The sequence below is a fragment of the Lathamus discolor genome, chromosome 5 (assembly GCF_037157495.1).
Source record: "Lathamus discolor isolate bLatDis1 chromosome 5, bLatDis1.hap1, whole genome shotgun sequence".
NCBI lineage: Eukaryota > Metazoa > Chordata > Aves > Psittaciformes > Psittacidae > Lathamus > Lathamus discolor.
In genome coordinates, this window is record NC_088888.1 from 16,113,340 (window position 1) to 16,134,393 (window position 21,054).

General features: G+C 54.0%; 2 protein-coding genes across 2 annotated transcripts; both read right to left on the reverse strand.

The window, feature by feature from the left end:
* Positions 1–3,442: 3,442 nt before the first annotated feature.
* On the reverse strand, positions 3,443–8,779 carry LOC136014699 (SUN domain-containing protein 3-like). The gene is made up of 9 exons (XM_065679628.1): positions 8,652–8,779; positions 8,201–8,291; positions 7,729–7,817; positions 6,579–6,750; positions 6,123–6,207; positions 5,630–5,745; positions 4,879–5,046; positions 4,281–4,367; positions 3,443–3,577 (listed from the first exon to the last, which is right to left on the reverse strand). The coding sequence occupies exons 1-9, from the start codon at positions 8,777–8,779 to the stop codon at positions 3,443–3,445; spliced, it is 1,071 nt and encodes a 356-aa protein (XP_065535700.1).
* A 4,100-nt stretch (positions 8,780–12,879) lies between these two features.
* On the reverse strand, positions 12,880–18,216 carry LOC136014700 (SUN domain-containing protein 3-like). Its single transcript, XM_065679629.1, has 9 exons — positions 18,089–18,216; positions 17,638–17,728; positions 17,166–17,254; positions 16,016–16,187; positions 15,560–15,644; positions 15,067–15,182; positions 14,316–14,483; positions 13,718–13,804; positions 12,880–13,014 (listed from the first exon to the last, which is right to left on the reverse strand). The coding sequence occupies exons 1-9, from the start codon at positions 18,214–18,216 to the stop codon at positions 12,880–12,882; spliced, it is 1,071 nt and encodes a 356-aa protein (XP_065535701.1).
* Positions 18,217–21,054: the final 2,838 nt, after the last annotated feature.

Here is a 21,054-nt window from a genome sequence, read left to right on the forward strand (position 1 = left end):
TCACTGTCACAGGGTCTCTGTTCACAGCAGCTACGAAGGCCCTTTGGAAAGGCTCCCAAGCATGTTGCTGTCTCTGAAGAGGACCTGCTGCTGACCTGTGCCCAGTGTTAGCAGCAGAGCCCTCCGGCCACCAATGTTTCTGTGCCACTGCAGCACCTCGGCCCTGGCTCCATCAATAAAGCTGAAACGATCACACGGGGGGGGTGTGTTTCCCTGGTGTCCCTGCGCGCTGGCTGCACGTCCCCTGGTGTCGTGTCCCATGGGTGGGTGCTTCTGTCTGCTGGGGAGGATTTGTCCCCAGCAACCACCTCCAGGGATGAAGACGCCACAGCCTGCTTGCTCCCGTGCTGGATGTGAGCCCCAGCTCTGCATCCCAGCCCACTTCCACATCCCTTCCTGTACAAGCAGCTCATGCTCCAGAAGGGCTCGCATCAGCTCTGGGCTATTTTCACACACGGGCACTTTGAGGTAGCTTCCTGCCCATGGTTTGAATGCAGAAACATCACTCAGCACAGCCACTGTATTTTGGGGGCACATTTTCTATCGCACCTTTGGCCTTTCCCTCTTCCTTTTGTCTTCAGAGAGCTCCCCAAGGCGTGTGGGTGCGAGGAGCGCATCCACGCTCCTCGGCTGCGCTCTGTGACACTGGAAAGGGGAGGAATGCAGCTGGCTCGACGTCTCCAGGGCCCGCAGTGCCACTCGCAGCATCCAGTCCACGTGGTCAGCGCCAAAAGCCGCCCCTCAGGCCGCCGCCCTGCCTCGGGGCCGCAGCTCCCCGCTGAAGGGCGCAACCCGGAAGCGCAGCTCCTTGCCTGGCAGCGCCCTCCCAGGTGGCTGTCAGTGGGCCCAGTACAGACAGTCACCTTTGAGGAGGTGGGCAAGGCAGCCACTCAGAGGAAACAGCGCCTCAGGGAAGGGCGGGCCATAGGGGAACCGGCGGTCCTCACACACTTGTTTCCAGGAGGTAGAATCATAGAATCACAGAATAGTTAGGGTTGGAAAGGACCTTAAGATCATGTAGTGCCAACCCTCCTTCCATGGCCAGGGACACCTCACACTAAACCATGTCACCCACGGCTTCGTCCAGCCTGGCCTTGAGCACCGCCAGGTGTGGAGCATTCACAGCTTCCCTGGGCAACCTGTTTCAGTGCCTCACCAGCCTAACAGGAAAAAACTTCCTCCTTAGATCCAATCTAAACTTCCCCTGTTTAAGTTTGAACCCGTTATCTCTTGTCCTGTCACTACAGTCCCTGACGAAGAGTCCCTCCCCAGTGTCCCTAGAGGCCCCCTTCAGATACTGGAAGGCTGCTATGAGGTTTCCACGCAGCCTTCTCTTCTCCAGGCTGAACAGCCCCAGCTTCCTCAGCCTCTCTTCATACGGGAGGTGCTCCAGTCCCCTGATGATCCTCGTGGCCCTCCTCTGGACTTGTTCCAACAGTTTCATGTCCTTTTCATGTTGAGGACACCAGAACTGCACACAATACTCCAGGTGAGGTCTCACAAGAGCAGAGTAGAGGGGCAGGATCACCTCCTTCGACCTGCTGGTCACGTTCCTTTTGATGCAGCCCAGGATACGGTTGGCTTTCTGGGCTGCGAGCGCACACTGCCGGCCTTGCCTCAGTGACCAGCACCCCCAAGTCCTTCTCCGCAGGGCTGCTCTGAATCTCTTCTTTGCCCAGCCTGTAGCTGTGCCTGGGATTGCTCCGACCCACGTGTAGGACCTTGCACTTGTCGTGGTTGAACTTCATAAGGTTGGTATCAGCCCACCTCACAAGTGCGTCAAGGTCCCTGTGGATGGCATTCTTTCCCTCGTGCTCAATCCCACTGTCCATGTCAGTGACGAAGATATTAAACAAGACCGGTCCCAACACCGATCCCTGAGGGACACCACTCGTTACCGGTCTCCAGCCGGACATCGAGCCATTGACCACAACTCTTTGTGTGTGGCCATCCAGCCAGTTCTTTCTCCACCGAGTGGTCCATCCATCAAATTGATATCTCTCCAATTTAGAGACAAGGGTGTCATGTGGGACTGTGTCAAACGCTTTGCACAAGTCCAGGTAGATGACATCAATTGCTTTACCCTTGTCCATCAATTCAATAGCCCCATCATAGAAGGCCACCAAGTTGGTCAGGCAGGATTTCCCCTTAGTGAAGCCATGCTGGCTGTCACCAAGCACCTTGTTGTTTTTCGTGTGCCTTAGCATGCCTTCCAGGAGAATGTGCTCCAAGATTTTGCCAGGCACAGAGGTGAGACTGTCTGGTCTGTAATTCCCCGGGTCTTCCATTTTCCCCTTCTGGAAAATGGGGTTTATGTTTCCCTTTTCCCAGTCGTCGGGAACTTCACCTGACTGCCATGATTTTTCAAACATGATGGCCACTGGCTTAGCAACTTCACTCGCCAGCTCCTTCAGGACCCGCGGGTGGATTCCATCAGGTCCCATGGGCTTGTGCGCGTTCAGATTTTTAAGATGGTCTCGAACCAGATCCTCTCCTACAGTGGGCCCAAGGTCTTCGTTCTCACAGTCCCTGCGTCTACCTTCTAAGACCTGGCTGGTGTGGTCAGAGCCTTTGCCAGTGAAGACCGAGGCAAAGAAGTCATTCAGAACCTCAGCCTTCTCCAAATCCTGTGTAACCAGTTCAGTAGAACAGTTAGGATTGGAAAGGACCTTAAGATCATCCAGTTCTAACCCCCTGAAAACAGGGATGTCTCGCACTGGACCATGTCACCCACGGCTCTGTCCAACCTGGTCTTGAACACTGCCAGGGATGGGGCATTTACCACTTGTCTGGGCAACCTGAGGGTCCCTGGTGCCATTTTCGGTCCCCAGAGGGCATTCCGGAGGCCCTGGGGGGATTTTGGGATCCATGGGCTGTATTTTGGTCTTCCCTAGGGGTTATTTTGGCATCAAAAGGATTTGGGGGATCCCTGGGTGTAAATTTTGGGGACCCTAAGGCCCATCTGGGGGGTCCCTGACGGGTATATTGGGGTCCCTGGGCCATTTTGGGTCCCCAAAGGACATTTTAGGAGTACTTGAGCTGGCATTTGGAGGTCCCTGGACTATATTTTGGGGACCCAGGGACTATTTTGGGGGTCAGAAATATATTGGGGGGGGGTGGGGGTGGGGGTGTGTGTCTTTAAGGGTAAAGGTTGGGGTTCCCTATTGCCCGTTTTGGAGTCCTTGGAAGCCTTTTTTTACTTGAACTGCACACACATTCAGTGTGTTTAATCCTCCAAAGTAATGCATCTGCGGGAAACAGTTTAGTCCTTTATTGACATCACCTCTCCCTCCAGGGAAGTCTCCGGTAAGCTTGTGGGAGGAGAGAAGCACAGCAGTTCTCTTAGCCCTTAACATCCCAGGCAAAACACTCAGTGACAATCAAGGAGCTTTGTTATCACAGGCAAAACACTCAATGACAATCAAGGAACTTTGTTGTCAGATCAAAGTGCCACCTTCCCCTCGTTGCTGGCAGGATCACCGTGCACCCTGAACCGATATATGCAGGTGTAGTCCGGGTGGCCCCAGTTGCTCAGCACTTGCAGCAGGATGTAATTCACAAACCCAGAGTGCTCGTTCTGAAAGGAGGAGAAGAGATGAGTTGTCTTTTCCTCGCTGGCATTCAACTACTGACACAGCGCTGCAGCATTCAACTACTGACAGAGCGCTGCAGCAATGGACTTGCTCAACACCTGACTGCCCTGGGAGGGTTGTGGCCAAGACATTCTTCCACTGCTCTACCTCATTTAGCCGTAAGAACAGGAAAGGAACAAGCATCTCCCTGAAATTGTAGTGAATCAATTGGCAATGACTTCTAGCCTACTTTGGGGCACATGCTTCCCCTGTCAGAAGACCCAGTGGTATCCCTATCATGCCTCATTGCCTTCTCTAGAAAGCCATGGCACAGAATGGCCTCCCTGTCTAGCTGGCCTCGGTACTAGGAACAACAGCATCCTCAGAAAGCCCCGTATTTCTAGTCTTTAATGAGCAGGCCAGCGGCAGTGTATCCTGAGTGGACGTGGCCACCTGTAGGCACTTGGAGTCCAGACAGCCAAGCTGATTTCAGCTTCAGCAGCGGTGGCTGTCAGCGCTGAAGTGTAAACCCAAAAGTGAAGGAGAATGGCATTCCAGGCATATGCCATTAGGAGGTTACAGCAGAAGGAGGGACCGCATGGCACACGCCATTCTCCAGAATGCTGCCTTGAGCCCTTTGGCACGGAAGCTTCTCCCCAGCAAACTGTATTGCTCCCTCTCCGTTCTCCTCCCACTCTGTCCCCCTACCTTTAGCTGAAAGGTCTGAGTGGGATTCAGTGGTGCCAGGAAAACAAACTGTCCCAGGAACTGCTCCTCCTGTTCTTCTGTCACCCCCTAGAGAAAGATGGGGTGGAGAAAACATGAGTGCCCTGGTCCACCATGGGAAGACTTAACTTCTGGTGGTGAAGTCCTGATTTATTTCATCGACATAATCCGAGGAAGATCATCACAAGGAAAAGACGAGAAGCTGAAGCTAGCCAGCATGCTGCCACACTTGCCTACTTAACGAGCGTAGGCTGCAAGAAAAGGAGCAGACATTCCCAGGGTAATGATCCCTGAGGATCACCAGTGCTCACTGGCGTTGGGAGCCAAGAAGGTCCAAGGGGCAGACACTGTGCCAGCTCATTTTCCCTGTGGCTCCTGGAGCACAGCCTTGGCCCAGAAGTTTCCTTTTGCGTGGTATATTGGATAAAAGAGGAATCCAACGGAAAGGGAGCAACTCCAAGGAGCCTGTTTCTTCTGCAAGGCAAGAGGGAGCCGCAGGCCTCCGGGTTCTGACCTGTATTCACCCCCTGCTTAGAAATGCTGAGCAACCCTCTGCCCCCCACTCCGAGAAATCACTTACGTAGACAGCAAAGTCCTTTGGAGCACTGGAGATACCGTCTCCATGGAGCGCTGGCCCTGAGACATGGTCCAGGGTGACTGCTCTGGGAATGACTGGCACAGAGAGCTTGATGAAGACGTGTCCCTGACTTCCATGGAAGGGCCAGCAGTTTCCTAGATGATTTTCCTTCTGAAAGGAGAAGAAGAAACTACGTTCACATGGAGAAGAGTGACCCGGCTTCCGTTTCTGCCAGGAGCATCACGGAGTAAGAACTGATCTGGCACATCAGGTCTGCTCTGAACTGCATCCTTGGGTCAGACCCTGCCAGTACCAAACAGAGCAGCAGTTGTGAGAATCCCCGTGTCACAAGACCCCTTCAGCACTGCAGAAGCACTGTGAAGGCAGGCAGCTGGGTGTGTTCCCATGATCAGTGCCAGGAGGGCTTGCCAACACAGAGTGGGGCCCTCCAGCAGTGCAGGCTCTCAGCCATGCTGACAGTTTGCAGAGGGACGAGGAAGACAAAGGCTGCAGGACCAAGCCTGCCTGCTAGAAGCTCAAACGGAGGACCTGAGGCAGTCTGGGAGAGGAAATACTCAGCAGGGAGACAGTGAGCGGGTCCATACAAGAATGTGACAGGAAAAGAAAGCAAACATAAGGGTAAAGGCAACTCTCAGCAGCACGTTTGCATCCCGCCGTCGTCGTGTCCCGTCCCGTCCCGTCCCGTCCCGTCCCGCCCCCCCCACTTTGTTTTCCAGTTTCTTGGTGCTCCTACCTCAAGAATAAGCTCAGGAGATCTCACATAATCCATCACTGTCAGGGAAAACAGGCTGATTTTATACGCCGTATTCCGGTAGGATGGACTTGTGTATTCAGGAATGACAGCAGCCCCTGGAAATTAAAACATGAGCAGGATCATTGAGCAATGTCAGGAGGAATATTGCACTGTTCACTTGAGAAATGCTTTTTAGTAGTCCTCCATCTCCTGCCGGGGGATTCCCCTCTTTCTTCCTGGCGTGACCCCTCCCGAACACAGAGCAGGGACTCATCAATCTGTGGTAATGTCAGCTGGGATGTCGGCTAGGCTTTCTGCTCTTCAGATGGAGTCCAGCCGCTCCCAGAGTCTGTCAGTGGGTACGTTTTTAGGGCACTAGGTGGCCCTTGACTTCTTGCTCTTCCTCTCCTACCGCTGAGCCTGTTCCAAGGCCCATCTTGTCAGTGTGCACAGGAAGCACTTTGGAACCAGTCTGTGTACAATGGCAGAGCACCTGATGATTGGAGGGCATAATCAGTCATTGGGACTTGGTTTTCTTCCAGCTTCTCCACGACTTGATTGATGATCTCTTGAACAGCCTGGGGAAGAGAACAAAGGCAAGCGCCTGTTAGCAGGAGAAGGAATGGGACAATCATCTCCCCTGCAAGGCCAGCCAAGGGGAAGGGGGACGAGGTTCAACTCAGCTGTGAGGAACGCCCAGATTGCGTGGAAACCTCCCAGCCTTGCTCTACTCTGAGGAAGGTATAAGTAAAGCAACTGTAACTGCCATCGCGGCGCTCTCTTCCCCCATACAGAAGTGTGGAGCAAGAGGAAAGGAAGTGTGGCCATGCACAGCACTTGTTCCAGCCACACCAGCCTTTTGGCTAGCCAGGACAGGGAACTGTAGAAGGATAAAGGCTGCAGGGAGGAAAGAAACCTCTGAGTAGAGCCTTCTGCAGCATGCCCTTACCGATCCAGAGAAGCCTGGGAGCTTAGACTGCTTCAAGGCTTCATGGAGAGCACGCTCAGTGACATCCTTGAGGCTCCAGTGCAGGTGATAGAACTCTTCCTGCAGCTTCTGGAGCTGTTCTTTGAGGGTCTGGGTTCTACTCAGCGCTTCTCCTATGTCGTTCCCTGCTGGCCTAGAAAAGCAAGGAACAGAGACTGTAACTGTTGTGGCTGGCCTCTCGAACACCATGGGGGTGTGAGCAAGGTAAGAAGCCTGGCTCTGAATGACTGGCAGGGCAGGCATGTCTTAAGCAGCTGGGAGAGGTAGTTCCAAAGTGCTTAGAGTTTCAGGCTGAGAAGCAGCTTCCTGGCTGCCCGGGAACATTTGGGGAAACTGAGGAACATCTCCAGTGTGCCCAAAGCCGCCACGTTCCCTATTACACGTGCCAATGTCTTACGAAAGCCAGGCAAGAGCAGATCTCAAGGGGAACAGGTGGTATTCCCGATAGAAAATACTAAGTGCAACAGCTCAGACATAAAGAAGGAAAGCTGCAAGACACACAGAGGGCAAGGGAAGGTGGCTGCTGCCGCCAGGTGGTTCCTCTCCACAACATCTCTCTCCCCTGCTTTGCTGTAAACAGCCCGGGACAAGCAAAAGGGAGACGGATGGGTGGCCCCAGTCCTCTAGTGGATGTGGGGAGCTATAGGTGACCATTTGACAGACACGAAGAAAGGGCAATGGGAGAAGGTCAGGAAGCTGTGCTAGGTGAAGCCTCTGTGAGGCAGGACAGAAACAATGTCCTGCTGAGGCCCAGGGGCAGAGCTCCTCTACATCACCATCAAGTCAAGAGGAAATAATCTGTACCTCCAAGTCTTGTGGTCCCATCCAGAGGGGAGGAAACACCCCTGGAACAACAATGAAGGGAACAGTCATCACAAACTGCAACAGACCAGTGCTTTGCTGGAACCTATGCAGGCCCAAAAATGCCTCATAATTCTTTTTATCAGCTGTGTGCAGTGGCTGTGGAGACACTGATGCTCGGTCCAACTGACCTTCACCTGTATGACCCGCCAGGATGACTACTGTTCCCAGCCCTAGCCACAGCGTTTTACTGAGTGGTACTTTATGTCCTGGTAAAACCAGTCTCGATCTGAAGAAACCTGAACGTCACCTGCTGTTGGGGATGCCAAATGTAGGAGGAGATGAAGGCTGCAGCCCTCGAGAGGCCTTCTTCACCCAGCAGTCCCACGTGGTGAACGCCTGTAAGACACACACCAAAACTCTCCTTACACTTAGGACTTGGTCTAAGGCTGGGTTATGCCTCAGCTTCCCTTTCCCCGGCTCTCCCAGGTGCCATAGTTGTTTCTCCTCTTGTAGTCTTCGCAACAGGTTGTGAAAGAGGGCTCCACAGTACACAGCTATTCCTTCCCATGGAACATGCTCCTTGTCCCGCAGAAGCTTGTCAGGGGCCAGGGGAGGTTAGCCACTGCCCCTCCATCGCCTTAAGAGAACTGGCTGAGCCCTTCCTTGCCTCCACACCCATTCCTCTGAAGCAGGGGGGACTGGCACACCCCTCTCAGTTCTTCCTACTCTTTGCTGGGCTACTCTGGTCAGAGCACATGGAGCCCTATGTCCTAAAGCACCATCCTCAGGTCCCAGTTCCAACGAGACTCACCAAACAAGAACAGGCGGATGAGCAGCACCAGGGGCACTGTCTTCAGAGCCTTCATTTTCCTACGGAGCAGCAAAGAGGAAAAGGATGGTGAAGCTGGTGGCACCCACGCCGTTCAGCAGCAGACCTGAGAGCAGCAGTAGGGATGGCAGGTCTTGAACCTAGCATTCCTGGTGTCAGGGTTGCCTTGGTCCTGCATAAGCTCATCAGTGGCTGAGCTGTCAGCAACAGCACCAGCGCGCCATCTGGTACAACAGCGACTGGCACTGTTTGGTTAGTGACGAAGGGCTCTGGCTTAACTCCGGAATAGAAGAAGGAGTTGCAACAAAAGCTGTGACCATAATTCATGTCCGTGGGGGTAGAGGGGGTTCAGCCTATACCCTGACAGCTCAAGAGCTCACGAGGCAGGCGGGGGTTTGTACCTCCCCTTCAGCAGCATTTCTTTAGCAGCCAGGCTATCACTGGCCCTTTTCTTTGCGTAACTGCAGGCAAATGCAGACTGGGTGAAGATGGAGGGAGGGATGAATGTAAAAGCACGCTGGGAATCCATGTGGAACTAAGGATATTCCAAGGAAACCTCTTGCGGGCTAGTCCAACGTGCCGTGAAGCCTGATCTGCCGAGAGACAGCACACACCGCTCTGGAAGACGGAGGGTCCTCCCGCTTGTTCTAACAGGCTCACAGCATGCACTTTGTTAAAAATAAACAGTCCTCTTATGTTCTTCCAAGAACCGGGAGGGCTCAGGGTCATAACCCATTCTGCAGAGGCTTCAAACATACCCTTTCAGAACTTGGACCCACCACGACTTTCTCTCTTTATGCACTGAGGTGTGGGCAACAGGCATCCTGCTTGCTCAGGAGCAAACCAACCACTGTGCTGTCTGCTCGCTCAAGAGCTGGAGTGTCTTGACACAGGGACAACCCTGGTCTTCCACCCCCCTGTGTCTGCCTCAACGCCAACAGTGCTTTGTGACGTCAGTGGCACTAGGCAACGTCACAACAGAAAGGCAGCACTGTGTTTGGAGGCAAAGTCCAACATGGGCGGGAGCACGCTTTGCTCCTCTGCACGAGGGAGAACATCCTCCAACACCGGCCTGTATCCTCCCATCAGAGGTGGCAGCTCTTTGCATTCCCACTTTGCCCCAGGACAGCAAGGAGCTCTGGCTCTGTACCCTGAGCATGCTTTGCGATACCCAAACTCTGGGTATTAACTGGTACAGAGCTGCACAATGACAACATTACCATCACTGTCACAGGGTCTCTGTTCACAGCAGCTACGAAGGCCCTTTGGAAAGGCTCCCAAGCATGTTGCTGTCTCTGAAGAGGACCTGCTGCTGACCTGTGCCCAGTGTTAGCAGCAGAGCCCTCCGGCCACCAATGTTTCTGTGCCACTGCAGCACCTCGGCCCTGGCTCCATCAATAAAGCTGAAACGATCACACGGGGGGGTGTGTTTCCCTGGTGTCCCTGCGCGCTGGCTGCACGTCCCCTGGTGTCGTGTCCCATGGGTGGGTGCTTCTGTCTGCTGGGGAGGATTTGTCCCCAGCAACCACCTCCAGGGATGAAGACGCCACAGCCTGCTTGCTCCCGTGCTGGATGTGAGCCCCAGCTCTACATCCCAGCCCACTTCCACATCCCTTCCTGTACAAGCAGCTCATGCTCCAGAAGGGCTCGCATCAGCTCTGGGCTATTTTCACACACGGGCACTTTGAGGTAGCTTCCTGCCCATGGTTTGAATGCAGAAACATCACTCAGCACAGCCACTGTATTTTGGGGGCACATTTTCTATCGCACCTTTGGCCTTTCCCTCTTCCTTTTGTCTTCAGAGAGCTCCCCAAGGCGTGTGGGTGCGAGGAGCGCATCCACGCTCCTTGGCTGCGCTCTGTGACACTGGAAAGGGGAGGAATGCAGCTGGCTCGACTTCTCCAGGGCCCGCAGTGCCACTCGCAGCATCCAGTCCACGTGGTCAGCGCCAAAAGCCGCCCCTCAGGCCGCCGCCCTGCCTCGGGGCCGCAGCTCCCCGCTGAAGGGCGCAACCCGGAAGCGCAGCTCCTTGCCTGGCAGCGCCCTCCCAGGTGGCTGTCAGTGGGCCCAGTACAGACAGTCACCTTTGAGGAGGTGGGCAAGGCAGCCACTCAGAGGAAACAGCGCCTCAGGGAAGGGCGGGCCATAGGGGAACCGGCGGTCCTCACACACTTGTTTCCAGGAGGTAGAATCATAGAATCACAGAATAGTTAGGGTTGGAAAGGACCTTAAGATCATGTAGTGCCAACCCTCCTTCCATGGCCAGGGACACCTCACACTAAACCATGTCACCCACGGCTTCGTCCAGCCTGGCCTTGAGCACCGCCAGGTGTGGAGCATTCACAGCTTCCCTGGGCAACCTGTTTCAGTGCCTCACCAGCCTAACAGGAAAAAACTTCCTCCTTAGATCCAATCTAAACTTCCCCTGTTTAAGTTTGAACCCGTTATCTCTTGTCCTGTCACTACAGTCCCTGACGAAGAGTCCCTCCCCAGTGTCCCTAGAGGCCCCCTTCAGATACTGGAAGGCTGCTATGAGGTTTCCACGCAGCCTTCTCTTCTCCAGGCTGAACAGCCCCAGCTTCCTCAGCCTCTCTTCATACGGGAGGTGCTCCAGTCCCCTGATGATCCTCGTGGCCCTCCTCTGGACTTGTTCCAACAGTTTCATGTCCTTTTCATGTTGAGGACACCAGAACTGCACACAATACTCCAGGTGAGGTCTCACAAGAGCAGAGTAGAGGGGCAGGATCACCTCCTTCGACCTGCTGGTCACGTTCCTTTTGATGCAGCCCAGGATACGGTTGGCTTTCTGGGCTGCGAGCGCACACTGCCGGCTCATGTTCCTTGCCTCAGTGACCAGCACCCCCAAGTCCTTCTCCGCAGGGCTGCTCTGAATCTCTTCTTTGCCCAGCCTGTAGCTGTGCCTGGGATTGCTCCGACCCACGTGTAGGACCTTGCACTTGTCGTGGTTGAACTTCATAAGGTTGGTATCAGCCCACCTCACAAGTGCGTCAAGGTCCCTGTGGATGGCATTCTTTCCCTCGTGCTCAATCCCACTGTCCATGTCAGTGACGAAGATATTAAACAAGACCGGTCCCAACACCGATCCCTGAGGGACACCACTCGTTACCGGTCTCCAGCCGGACATCGAGCCATTGACCACAACTCTTTGTGTGTGGCCATCCAGCCAGTTCTTTCTCCACCGAGTGGTCCATCCATCAAATTGATATCTCTCCAATTTAGAGACAAGGGTGTCATGTGGGACTGTGTCAAACGCTTTGCACAAGTCCAGGTAGATGACATCAATTGCTTTACCCTTGTCCATCAATTCAATAGCCCCATCATAGAAGGCCACCAAGTTGGTCAGGCAGGATTTCCCCTTAGTGAAGCCATGCTGGCTGTCACCAAGCACCTTGTTGTTTTTCGTGTGCCTTAGCATGCCTTCCAGGAGAATGTGCTCCAAGATTTTGCCAGGCACAGAGGTGAGACTGTCTGGTCTGTAATTCCCCGGGTCTTCCATTTTCCCCTTCTGGAAAATGGGGTTTATGTTTCCCTTTTCCCAGTCGTCGGGAACTTCACCTGACTGCCATGATTTTTCAAACATGATGGCCACTGGCTTAGCAACTTCACTCGCCAGCTCCTTCAGGACCCGCGGGTGGATTCCATCAGGTCCCACGGGCTTGTGCGCGTTCAGATTTTTAAGATGGTCTCGAACCAGATCCTCTCCTACAGTGGGCCCAAGGTCTTCGTTCTCACAGTCCCTGCGTCTACCTTCTAAGACCTGGCTGGTGTGGTCAGAGCCTTTGCCAGTGAAGACCGAGGCAAAGAAGTCATTCAGAACCTCAGCCTTCTCCAAATCCTGTGTAACCAGTTCAGTAGAACAGTTAGGATTGGAAAGGACCTTAAGATCATCCAGTTCTAACCCCCTGAAAACAGGGATGTCTCGCACTGGACCATGTCACCCACGGCTCTGTCCAACCTGGTCTTGAACACTGCCAGGGATGGGGCATTTACCACTTGTCTGGGCAACCTGAGGGTCCCTGGTGCCATTTTCGGTCCCCAGAGGGCATTCCGGAGGCCCTGGGGGGATTTTGGGATCCATGGGCTGTATTTTGGTCTTCCCTAGGGGTTATTTTGGCATCAAAAGGATTTGGGGGATCCCTGGGTGTAAATTTTGGGGACCCTAAGGCCCATCTGGGGGGTCCCTGACGGGTATATTGGGGTCCCTGGGCCATTTTGGGTCCCCAAAGGACATTTTAGGAGTACTTGAGCTGGCATTTGGAGGTCCCTGGACTATATTTTGGGGACCCAGGGACTATTTTGGGGGTCAGAAATATATTGGGGGGGGGGGGGGTGGGGGTGTGTGTCTTTAAGGGTAAAGGTTGGGGTTCCCTATTGCCCGTTTTGGAGTCCTTGGAAGCCTTTTTTTACTTGAACTGCACACACATTCAGTGTGTTTAATCCTCCAAAGTAATGCATCTGCAGGAAACAGTTTAGTCCTTTATTGACATCACCTCTCCCTCCAGGGAAGTCTCCGGTAAGCTTGTGGGCGGAGAGAAGCACAGCAGTTCTCTTAGCCCTTAACATCCCAGGCAAAACACTCAGTGACAATCAAGGAACTTTGTTGTCAGATCAAAGTGCCACCTTCCCCTCGTTGCTGGCAGGATCACCGTGCACCCTGAACCGATATATGCAGGTGTAGTCCGGGTGGCCCCAGTTGCTCAGCACTTGCAGCAGGATGTAATTCACAAACCCAGAGTGCTCGTTCTGAAAGGAGGAGAAGAGATGAGTTGTCTTTTCCTCGCTGGCATTCAACTACTGACACAGCGCTGCAGCATTCAACTACTGACAGAGCGCTGCAGCAATGGACTTGCTCAACACCTGACTGCCCTGGGAGGGTTGTGGCCAAGACATTCTTCCACTGCTCTACCTCATTTAGCCGTAAGAACAGGAAAGGAACAAGCATCTCCCTGAAATTGTAGTGAATCAATTGGCAATGACTTCTAGCCTACTTTGGGGCACATGCTTCCCCTGTCAGAAGACCCAGTGGTATCCCTATCATGCCTCATTGCCTTCTCTAGAAAGCCATGGCACAGAATGGCCTCCCTGTCTAGCTGGCCTCGGTACTAGGAACAACAGCATCCTCAGAAAGCCCCGTATTTCTAGTCTTTAATGAGCAGGCCAGCGGCAGTGTATCCTGAGTGGACGTGGCCACCTGTAGGCACTTGGAGTCCAGACAGCCAAGCTGATTTCAGCTTCAGCAGCGGTGGCTGTCAGCGCTGAAGTGTAAACCCAAAAGTGAAGGAGAATGGCATTCCAGGCATATGCCATTAGGAGGTTACAGCAGAAGGAGGGACCGCATGGCACACGCCATTCTCCAGAATGCTGCCTTGAGCCCTTTGGCACGGAAGCTTCTCCCCAGCAAACTGTACTGCTCCCTCTCTGTTCTCCTCCCACTCCGTCCCCCTACCTTTAGCTGAAAGGTCTGAGTGGGATTCAGTGGTGCCAGGAAAACAAACTGTCCCAGGAACTGCTCCTCCTGTTCTTCCGTCACCCCCTAGAGAAAGATGGGGTGGAGAAAACATGAGTGCCCTGGTCCACCATGGGAAGACTTAACTTCTGGTGGTGAAGTCCTGATTTATTTCATCGACATAATCCGAGGAAGATCATCACAAGGAAAAGACGAGAAGCTGAAGCTAGCCAGCATGCTGCCACACTTGCCTACTTAACGAGCGTAGGCTGCAAGAAAAGGAGCAGACATTCCCAGGGTAATGATCCCTGAGGATCACCAGTGCTCACTGGCGTTGGGAGCCAAGAAGGTCCAAGGGGCAGACACTGTGCCAGCTCATTTTCCCTGTGGCTCCTGGAGCACAGCCTTGGCCCAGAAGCTTCCTTTTGCGTGGTATATTGGATAAAAGAGGAATCCAACGGAAAGGGAGCAACTCCAAGGAGCCTGTTTCTTCTGCAAGGCAAGAGGGAGCCGCAGGCCTCCGGGTTCTGACCCGTATTCACCCCCTGCTTAGAAATGCTGAGCAACCCTCTGCCCCCCACTCCGAGAAATCACTTACGTAGACAGCAAAGTCCTTTGGAGCACTGGAGATACCGTCTCCATGGAGCGCTGGCCCTGAGACATGGTCCAGGGTGACTGCTCTGGGAATGACTGGCACAGAGAGCTTGATGAAGACGTGTCCCTGACTTCCATGGAAGGGCCAGCAGTTTCCTAGATGATTTTCCTTCTGAAAGGAGAAGAAGAAACTACGTTCACATGGAGAAGAGTGACCCGGCTTCCGTTTCTGCCAGGAGCATCACGGAGTAAGAACTGATCTGGCACATCAGGTCTGCTCTGAACTGCATCCTTGGGTCAGACCCTGCCAGTACCAAACAGAGCAGCAGTTGTGAGAATCCCCGTGTCACAAGACCCCTTCAGCACTGCAGAAGCACTGTGAAGGCAGGCAGCTGGGTGTGTTCCCATGATCAGTGCCAGGAGGGCTTGCCAACACAGAGTGGGGCCCTCCAGCAGTGCAGGCTCTCAGCCATGCTGACAGTTTGCAGAGGGACGAGGAAGACAAAGGCTGCAGGACCAAGCCTGCCTGCTAGAAGCTCAAACGGAGGACCTGAGGCAGTCTGGGAGAGGAAATACTCAGCAGGGAGACAGTGAGCGGGTCCATACAAGAATGTGACAGGAAAAGAAAGCAAACATAAGGGTAAAGGCAACTCTCAGCAGCACGTTTGCATCCCGCCGTCGTCGTGTCCCGTCCCGTCCCGTCCCGTCCCGTCCCGCCCCCCCCACTTTGTTTTCCAGTTTCTTGGTGCTCCTACCTCAAGAATAAGCTCAGGAGATCTCACATAATCCATCACTGTCAGGGAAAACAGGCTGATTTTATACGCTGTATTCCGGTAGGATGGACTTGTGTATTCAGGAATGACAGCAGCCCCTGGAAATTAAAACATGAGCAGGATCATTGAGCAATGTCAGGAGGAATATTGCACTGTTCACTTGAGAAATGCTTTTTAGTAGTCCTCCATCTCCTGCCGGGGGATTCCCCTCTTTCTTCCTGGCGTGACCCCTCCCGAACACAGAGCAGGGACTCATCAATCTGTGGTAATGTCAGCTGGGATGTCGGCTAGGCTTTCTGCTCTTCAGATGGAGTCCAGCCGCTCCCAGAGTCTGTCAGTGGGTACGTTTTTAGGGCACTAGGTGGCCCTTGACTTCTTGCCCTTCCTCTCCTACCGCTGAGCCTGTTCCAAGGCCCATCTTGTCAGTGTGCACAGGAAGCACTTTGGAACCAGTCTGTGTACAATGGCACAGCACCTGATGATTTGAGGGCATAATCAGTCATTGGGACTTGGTTTTCTTCCAGCTTCTCCACGACTTGATTGATGATCTCTTGAACAGCCTGGGGAAGAGAACAAAGGCAAGCGCCTGTTAGCAGGAGAAGGAATGGGACAATCATCTCCCCTGCAAGGCCAGCCAAGGGGAAGGGGGACGAGGTTCAACTCAGCTGTGAGGAACGCCCAGATTGCGTGGAAACCTCCCAGCCTTGCTCTACTCTGAGGAAGGTATAAGTAAAGCAACTGTAACTGCCATCGCGGCGCTCTCTTCCCCCATACAGAAGTGTGGAGCAAGAGGAAAGGAAGTGTGGCCATGCACAGCACTTGTTCCAGCCACACCAGCCTTTTGGCTAGCCAGGACAGGGAACTGTAGAAGGATAAAGGCTGCAGGGAGGAAAGAAACCTCTGAGTAGAGCCTTCTGCAGCATGCCCTTACCGATCCAGAGAAGCCTGGGAGCTTAGACTGCTTCAAGGCTTCATGGAGAGCACGCTCAGTGACATCCTTGAGGCTCCAGTGCAGGTGATAGAACTCTTCCTGCAGCTTCTGGAGCTGTTCTTTGAGGGTCTGGGTTCTACTCAGCGCTTCTCCTATGTCGTTCCCTGCTGGCCTAGAAAAGCAAGGAACAGAGACTGTAACTGTTGTGGCTGGCCTCTCGAACACCATGGGGGTGTGAGCAAGGTAAGAAGCCTGGCTCTGAATGACTGGCAGGGCAGGCATGTCTTAAGCAGCTGGGAGAGGTAGTTCCAAAGTGCTTAGAGTTTCAGGCTGAGAAGCAGCTTCCTGGCTGCCCGGGAACATTTGGGGAAACTGAGGAACATCTCCAGTGTGCCCAAAGCCGCCACGTTCCCTATTACACGTGCCAATGTCTTACGAAAGCCAGGCAAGAGCAGATCTCAAGGGGAACAGGTGGTATTCCCGATAGAAAATACTAAGTGCAACAGCTCAGACATAAAGAAGGAAAGCTGCAAGACACACAGAGGGCAAGGGAAGGTGGCTGCTGCCGCCAGGTGGTTCCTCTCCACAACATCTCTCTCCCCTGCTTTGCTGTAAACAGCCCGGGACAAGCAAAAGGGAGACGGATGGGTGGCCCCAGTCCTCTAGTGGATGTGGGGAGCTATAGGTGACCATTTGACAGACACGAAGAAAGGGCAATGGGAGAAGGTCAGGAAGCTGTGCTAGGTGAAGCCTCTGTGAGGCAGGACAGAAACAATGTCCTGCTGAGGCCCAGGGGCAGAGCTCCTCTACATCACCATCAAGTCAAGAGGAAATAATCTGTACCTCCAAGTCTTGTGGTCCCATCCAGAGGGGAGGAAACACCCCTGGAACAACAATGAAGGGAACAGTCATCACAAACTGCAACAGACCAGTGCTTTGCTGGAACCTATGCAGGCCCAAAAATGCCTCATAATTCTTTTTATCAGCTGTGTGCAGTGGCTGTGGAGACACTGATGCTCGGTCCAACTGACCTTCACCTGTATGACCCGCCAGGATGACTACTGTTCCCAGCCCTAGCCACAGCGTTTTACTGAGTGGTACTTTATGTCCTGGTAAAACCAGTCTCGATCTGAAGAAACCTGAACGTCACCTGCTGTTGGGGATGCCAAATGTAGGAGGAGATGAAGGCTGCAGCCCTCGAGAGGCCTTCTTCACCCAGCAGTCCCACGTGGTGAACGCCTGTAAGACACACACCAAAACTCTCCTTACACTTAGGACTTGGTCTAAGGCTGGGTTATGCCTCAGCTTCCCTTTCCCCGGCTCTCCCAGGTGCCATAGTTGTTTCTCCTCTTGTAGTCTTCGCAACAGGTTGTGAAAGAGGGCTCCACAGTACACAGCTATTCCTTCCCATGGAACATGCTCCTTGTCCCGCAGAAGCTTGTCAGGGGCCAGGGGAGGTTAGCCACTGCCCCTCCATCGCCTTAAGAGAACTGGCTGAGCCCTTCCTTGCCTCCACACCCATTCCTCTGAAGCAGGGGGGACTGGCACACCCCTCTCAGTTCTTCCTACTCTTTGCTGGGCTACTCTGGTCAGAGCACATGGAGCCCTATGTCCTAAAGCACCATCCTCAGGTCCCAGTTCCAACGAGACTCACCAAACAAGAACAGGCGGATGAGCAGCACCAGGGGCACTGTCTTCAGAGCCTTCATTTTCCTACGGAGCAGCAAAGAGGAAAAGGATGGTGAAGCTGGTGGCACCCACGCCGTTCAGCAGCAGACCTGAGAGCAGCAGTAGGGATGGCAGGTCTTGAACCTAGCATTCCTGGTGTCAGGGTTGCCTTGGTCCTGCATAAGCTCATCAGTGGCTGAGCTGTCAGCAACAGCACCAGCGCGCCATCTGGTACAACAGCGACTGGCACTGTTTGGTTAGTGACGAAGGGCTCTGGCTTAACTCCGGAATAGAAGAAGGAGTTGCAACAAAAGCTGTGACCATAATTCATGTCCGTGGGGGTAGAGGGGGTTCAGCCTATACCCTGACAGCTCAAGAGCTCACGAGGCAGGCGGGGGTTTGTACCTCCCCTTCAGCAGCATTTCTTTAGCAGCCAGGCTATCACTGGCCCTTTTCTTTGCGTAACTGCAGGCAAATGCAGACTGGGTGAAGATGGAGGGAGGGATGAATGTAAAAGCACGCTGGGAATCCATGTGGAACTAAGGATATTCCAAGGAAACCTCTTGCGGGCTAGTCCAACGTGCCGTGAAGCCTGATCTGCCGAGAGACAGCACACACCGCTCTGGAAGACGGAGGGTCCTCCCGCTTGTTCTAACAGGCTCACAGCATGCACTTTGTTAAAAATAAACAGTCCTCTTATGTTCTTCCAAGAACCGGGAGGGCTCAGGGTCATAACCCATTCTGCAGAGGCTTCAAACATACCCTTTCAGAACTTGGACCCACCACGACTTTCTCTCTTTATGCACTGAGGTGTGGGCAACAGGCATCCTGCTTGCTCAGGAGCAAACCAACCACTGTGCTGTCTGCTCGCTCAAGAGCTGGAGTGTCTTGACACAGGGACAACCCTGGTCTTCCACCCCCCTGTGTCTGCCTCAACGCCAACAGTGCTTTGTGACGTCAGTGGCACTAGGCAACGTCACAACAGAAAGGCAGCACTGTGTTTGGAGGCAAAGTCCAACATGGGCGGGAGCACGCTTTGCTCCTCTGCACGAGGGAGAACATCCTCCAACACCGGCCTGTATCCTCCCATCAGAGGTGGCAGCTCTTTGCATTCCCACTTTGCCCCAGGACAGCAAGGAGCTCTGGCTCTGTACCCTGAGCATGCTTTGCGATACCCAAACTCTGGGTATTAACTGGTACAGAGCTGCACAATGACAACATTACCATCACTGTCACAGGGTCTCTGTTCACAGCAGCTACGAAGGCCCTTTGGAAAGGCTCCCAAGCATGTTGCTGTCTCTGAAGAGGACCTGCTGCTGACCTGTGCCCAGTGTTAGCAGCAGAGCCCTCCGGCCACCAATGTTTCTGTGCCACTGCAGCACCTCGGCCCTGGCTCCATCAATAAAGCTGAAACGATCACACGGGGGGGTGTGTTTCCCTGGTGTCCCTGCGCGCTGGCTGCACGTCCCCTGGTGTCGTGTCCCATGGGTGGGTGCTTCTGTCTGCTGGGGAGGATTTGTCCCCAGCAACCACCTCCAGGGATGAAGACGCCACAGCCTGCTTGCTCCCGTGCTGGATGTGAGCCCCAGCTCTACATCCCAGCCCACTTCCACATCCCTTCCTGTACAAGCAGCTCATGCTCCAGAAGGGCTCGCATCAGCTCTGGGCTATTTTCACACACGGGCACTTTGAGGTAGCTTCCTGCCCATGGTTTGAATGCAGAAACATCACTCAGCACAGCCACTGTATTTTGGGGGCACATTTTCTATCGCACCTTTGGCCTTTCCCTCTTCCTTTTGTCTTCAGAGAGCTCCCCAAGGCGTGTGGGTGCGAGGAGCGCATCCACGCTCCTTGGCTGCGCTCTGTGACACTGGAAAGGGGAGGAATGCAGCTGGCTCGACTTCTCCAGGGCCCGCAGTGCCACTCGCAGCATCCAGTCCACGTGGTCAGCGCCAAAAGCCGCCCCTCAGGCCGCCGCCCTGCCTCGGGGCCGCAGCTCCCCGCTGAAGGGCGCAACCCGGAAGCGCAGCTCCTTGCCTGGCAGCGCCCTCCCAGGTGGCTGTCAGTGGGCCCAGTACAGACAGTCACCTTTGAGGAGGTGGGCAAGGCAGCCACTCAGAGGAAACAGCGCCTCAGGGAAGGGCGGGCCATAGGGGAACCGGCGGTCCTCACACACTTGTTTCCAGGAGGTAGAATCATAGAATCACAGAATAGTTAGGGTTGGAAAGGACCTTAAGATCATGTAGTGCCAACCCTCCTTCCATGGCCAGGGACACCTCACACTAAACCATGTCACCCACGGCTTCGTCCAGCCTGGCCTTGAGCACCGCCAGGTGTGGAGCATTCACAGCTTCCCTGGGCAACCTGTTTCAGTGCCTCACCAGCCTAACAGGAAAAAACTTCCTCCTTAGATCCAATCTAAACTTCCCCTGTTTAAGTTTGAACCCGTTATCTCTTGTCCTGTCACTACAGTCCCTGACGAAGAGTCCCTCCCCAGTGTCCCTAGAGGCCCCCTTCAGATACTGGAAGGCTGCTATGAGGTTTCCACGCAGCCTTCTCTTCTCCAGGCTGAACAGCCCCAGCTTCCTCAGCCTCTCTTCATACGGGAGGTGCTCCAGTCCCCTGATGATCCTCGTGGCCCTCCTCTGGACTTGTTCCAACAGTTTCATGTCCTTTTCATGTTGAGGACACCAGAACTGCACACAATACTCCAGGTGAGGTCTCACAAGAGCAGAGTAGAGGGGCAGGATCACCTCCTTCGACCTGCTGGTCACGTTCCTTTTGATGCAGCCCAGGATACGGTTGGCTTTCTGGGCTGCGAGCGCACACTGCCGGCTCATGTTCCTTGCCTCAGTGACCAGCACCCCCAAGTCCTTCTCCGCAGGGCTGCTCTGAATCTCTTCTTTGCCCAGCCTGTAGCTGTGCCTGGGATTGCTCCGACCCACGTGTAGGACCTTGCACTTGTCGTGGTTGAACTTCATAAGGTTGGTATCAGCCCACCTCACAAGTGCGTCAAGGTCCCTGTGGATGGCATTCTTTCCCTCGTGCTCAATCCCACTGTCCATGTCAGTGACGAAGATATTAAACAAGACCGGTCCCAACACCGATCCCTGAGGGACACCACTCGTTACCGGTCTCCAGCCGGACATCGAGCCATTGACCACAACTCTTTGTGTGTGGCCATCCAGCCAGTTCTTTCTCCACCGAGTGGTCCATCCATCAAATTGATATCTCTCCAATTTAGAGACAAGGGTGTCATGTGGGACTGTGTCAAACGCTTTGCACAAGTCCAGGTAGATGACATCAATTGCTTTACCCTTGTCCATCAATTCAATAGCCCCATCATAGAAGGCCACCAAGTTGGTCAGGCA

Coding starts and splice junctions, on each gene's coding strand:
- LOC136014699 (XM_065679628.1), bottom strand. CDS start 8,779: ATGGATTCCCAGCGTGCTTTTACATTCATCCCTCCCTCCATCTTCACC. Junction 8,292..8,651: donor GAAATGCTGCTGAAGGGGAG/GTACAAACCCCC, acceptor GCTGCTCCGTAG/GAAAATGAAGGCTCTGAAGA. Junction 6,208..6,578: donor TCCCAGGCTTCTCTGGATCG/GTAAGGGCATGC, acceptor TCTCTTCCCCAG/GCTGTTCAAGAGATCATCAA.
- LOC136014700 (XM_065679629.1), bottom strand. CDS start 18,216: ATGGATTCCCAGCGTGCTTTTACATTCATCCCTCCCTCCATCTTCACC. Junction 17,255..17,637: donor GGAACTGGGACCTGAGGATG/GTGCTTTAGGAC, acceptor TGTGTCTTACAG/GCGTTCACCACGTGGGACTG. Junction 13,805..14,315: donor CAAAGGACTTTGCTGTCTAC/GTAAGTGATTTC, acceptor ATCTTTCTCTAG/GGGGTGACGGAAGAACAGGA.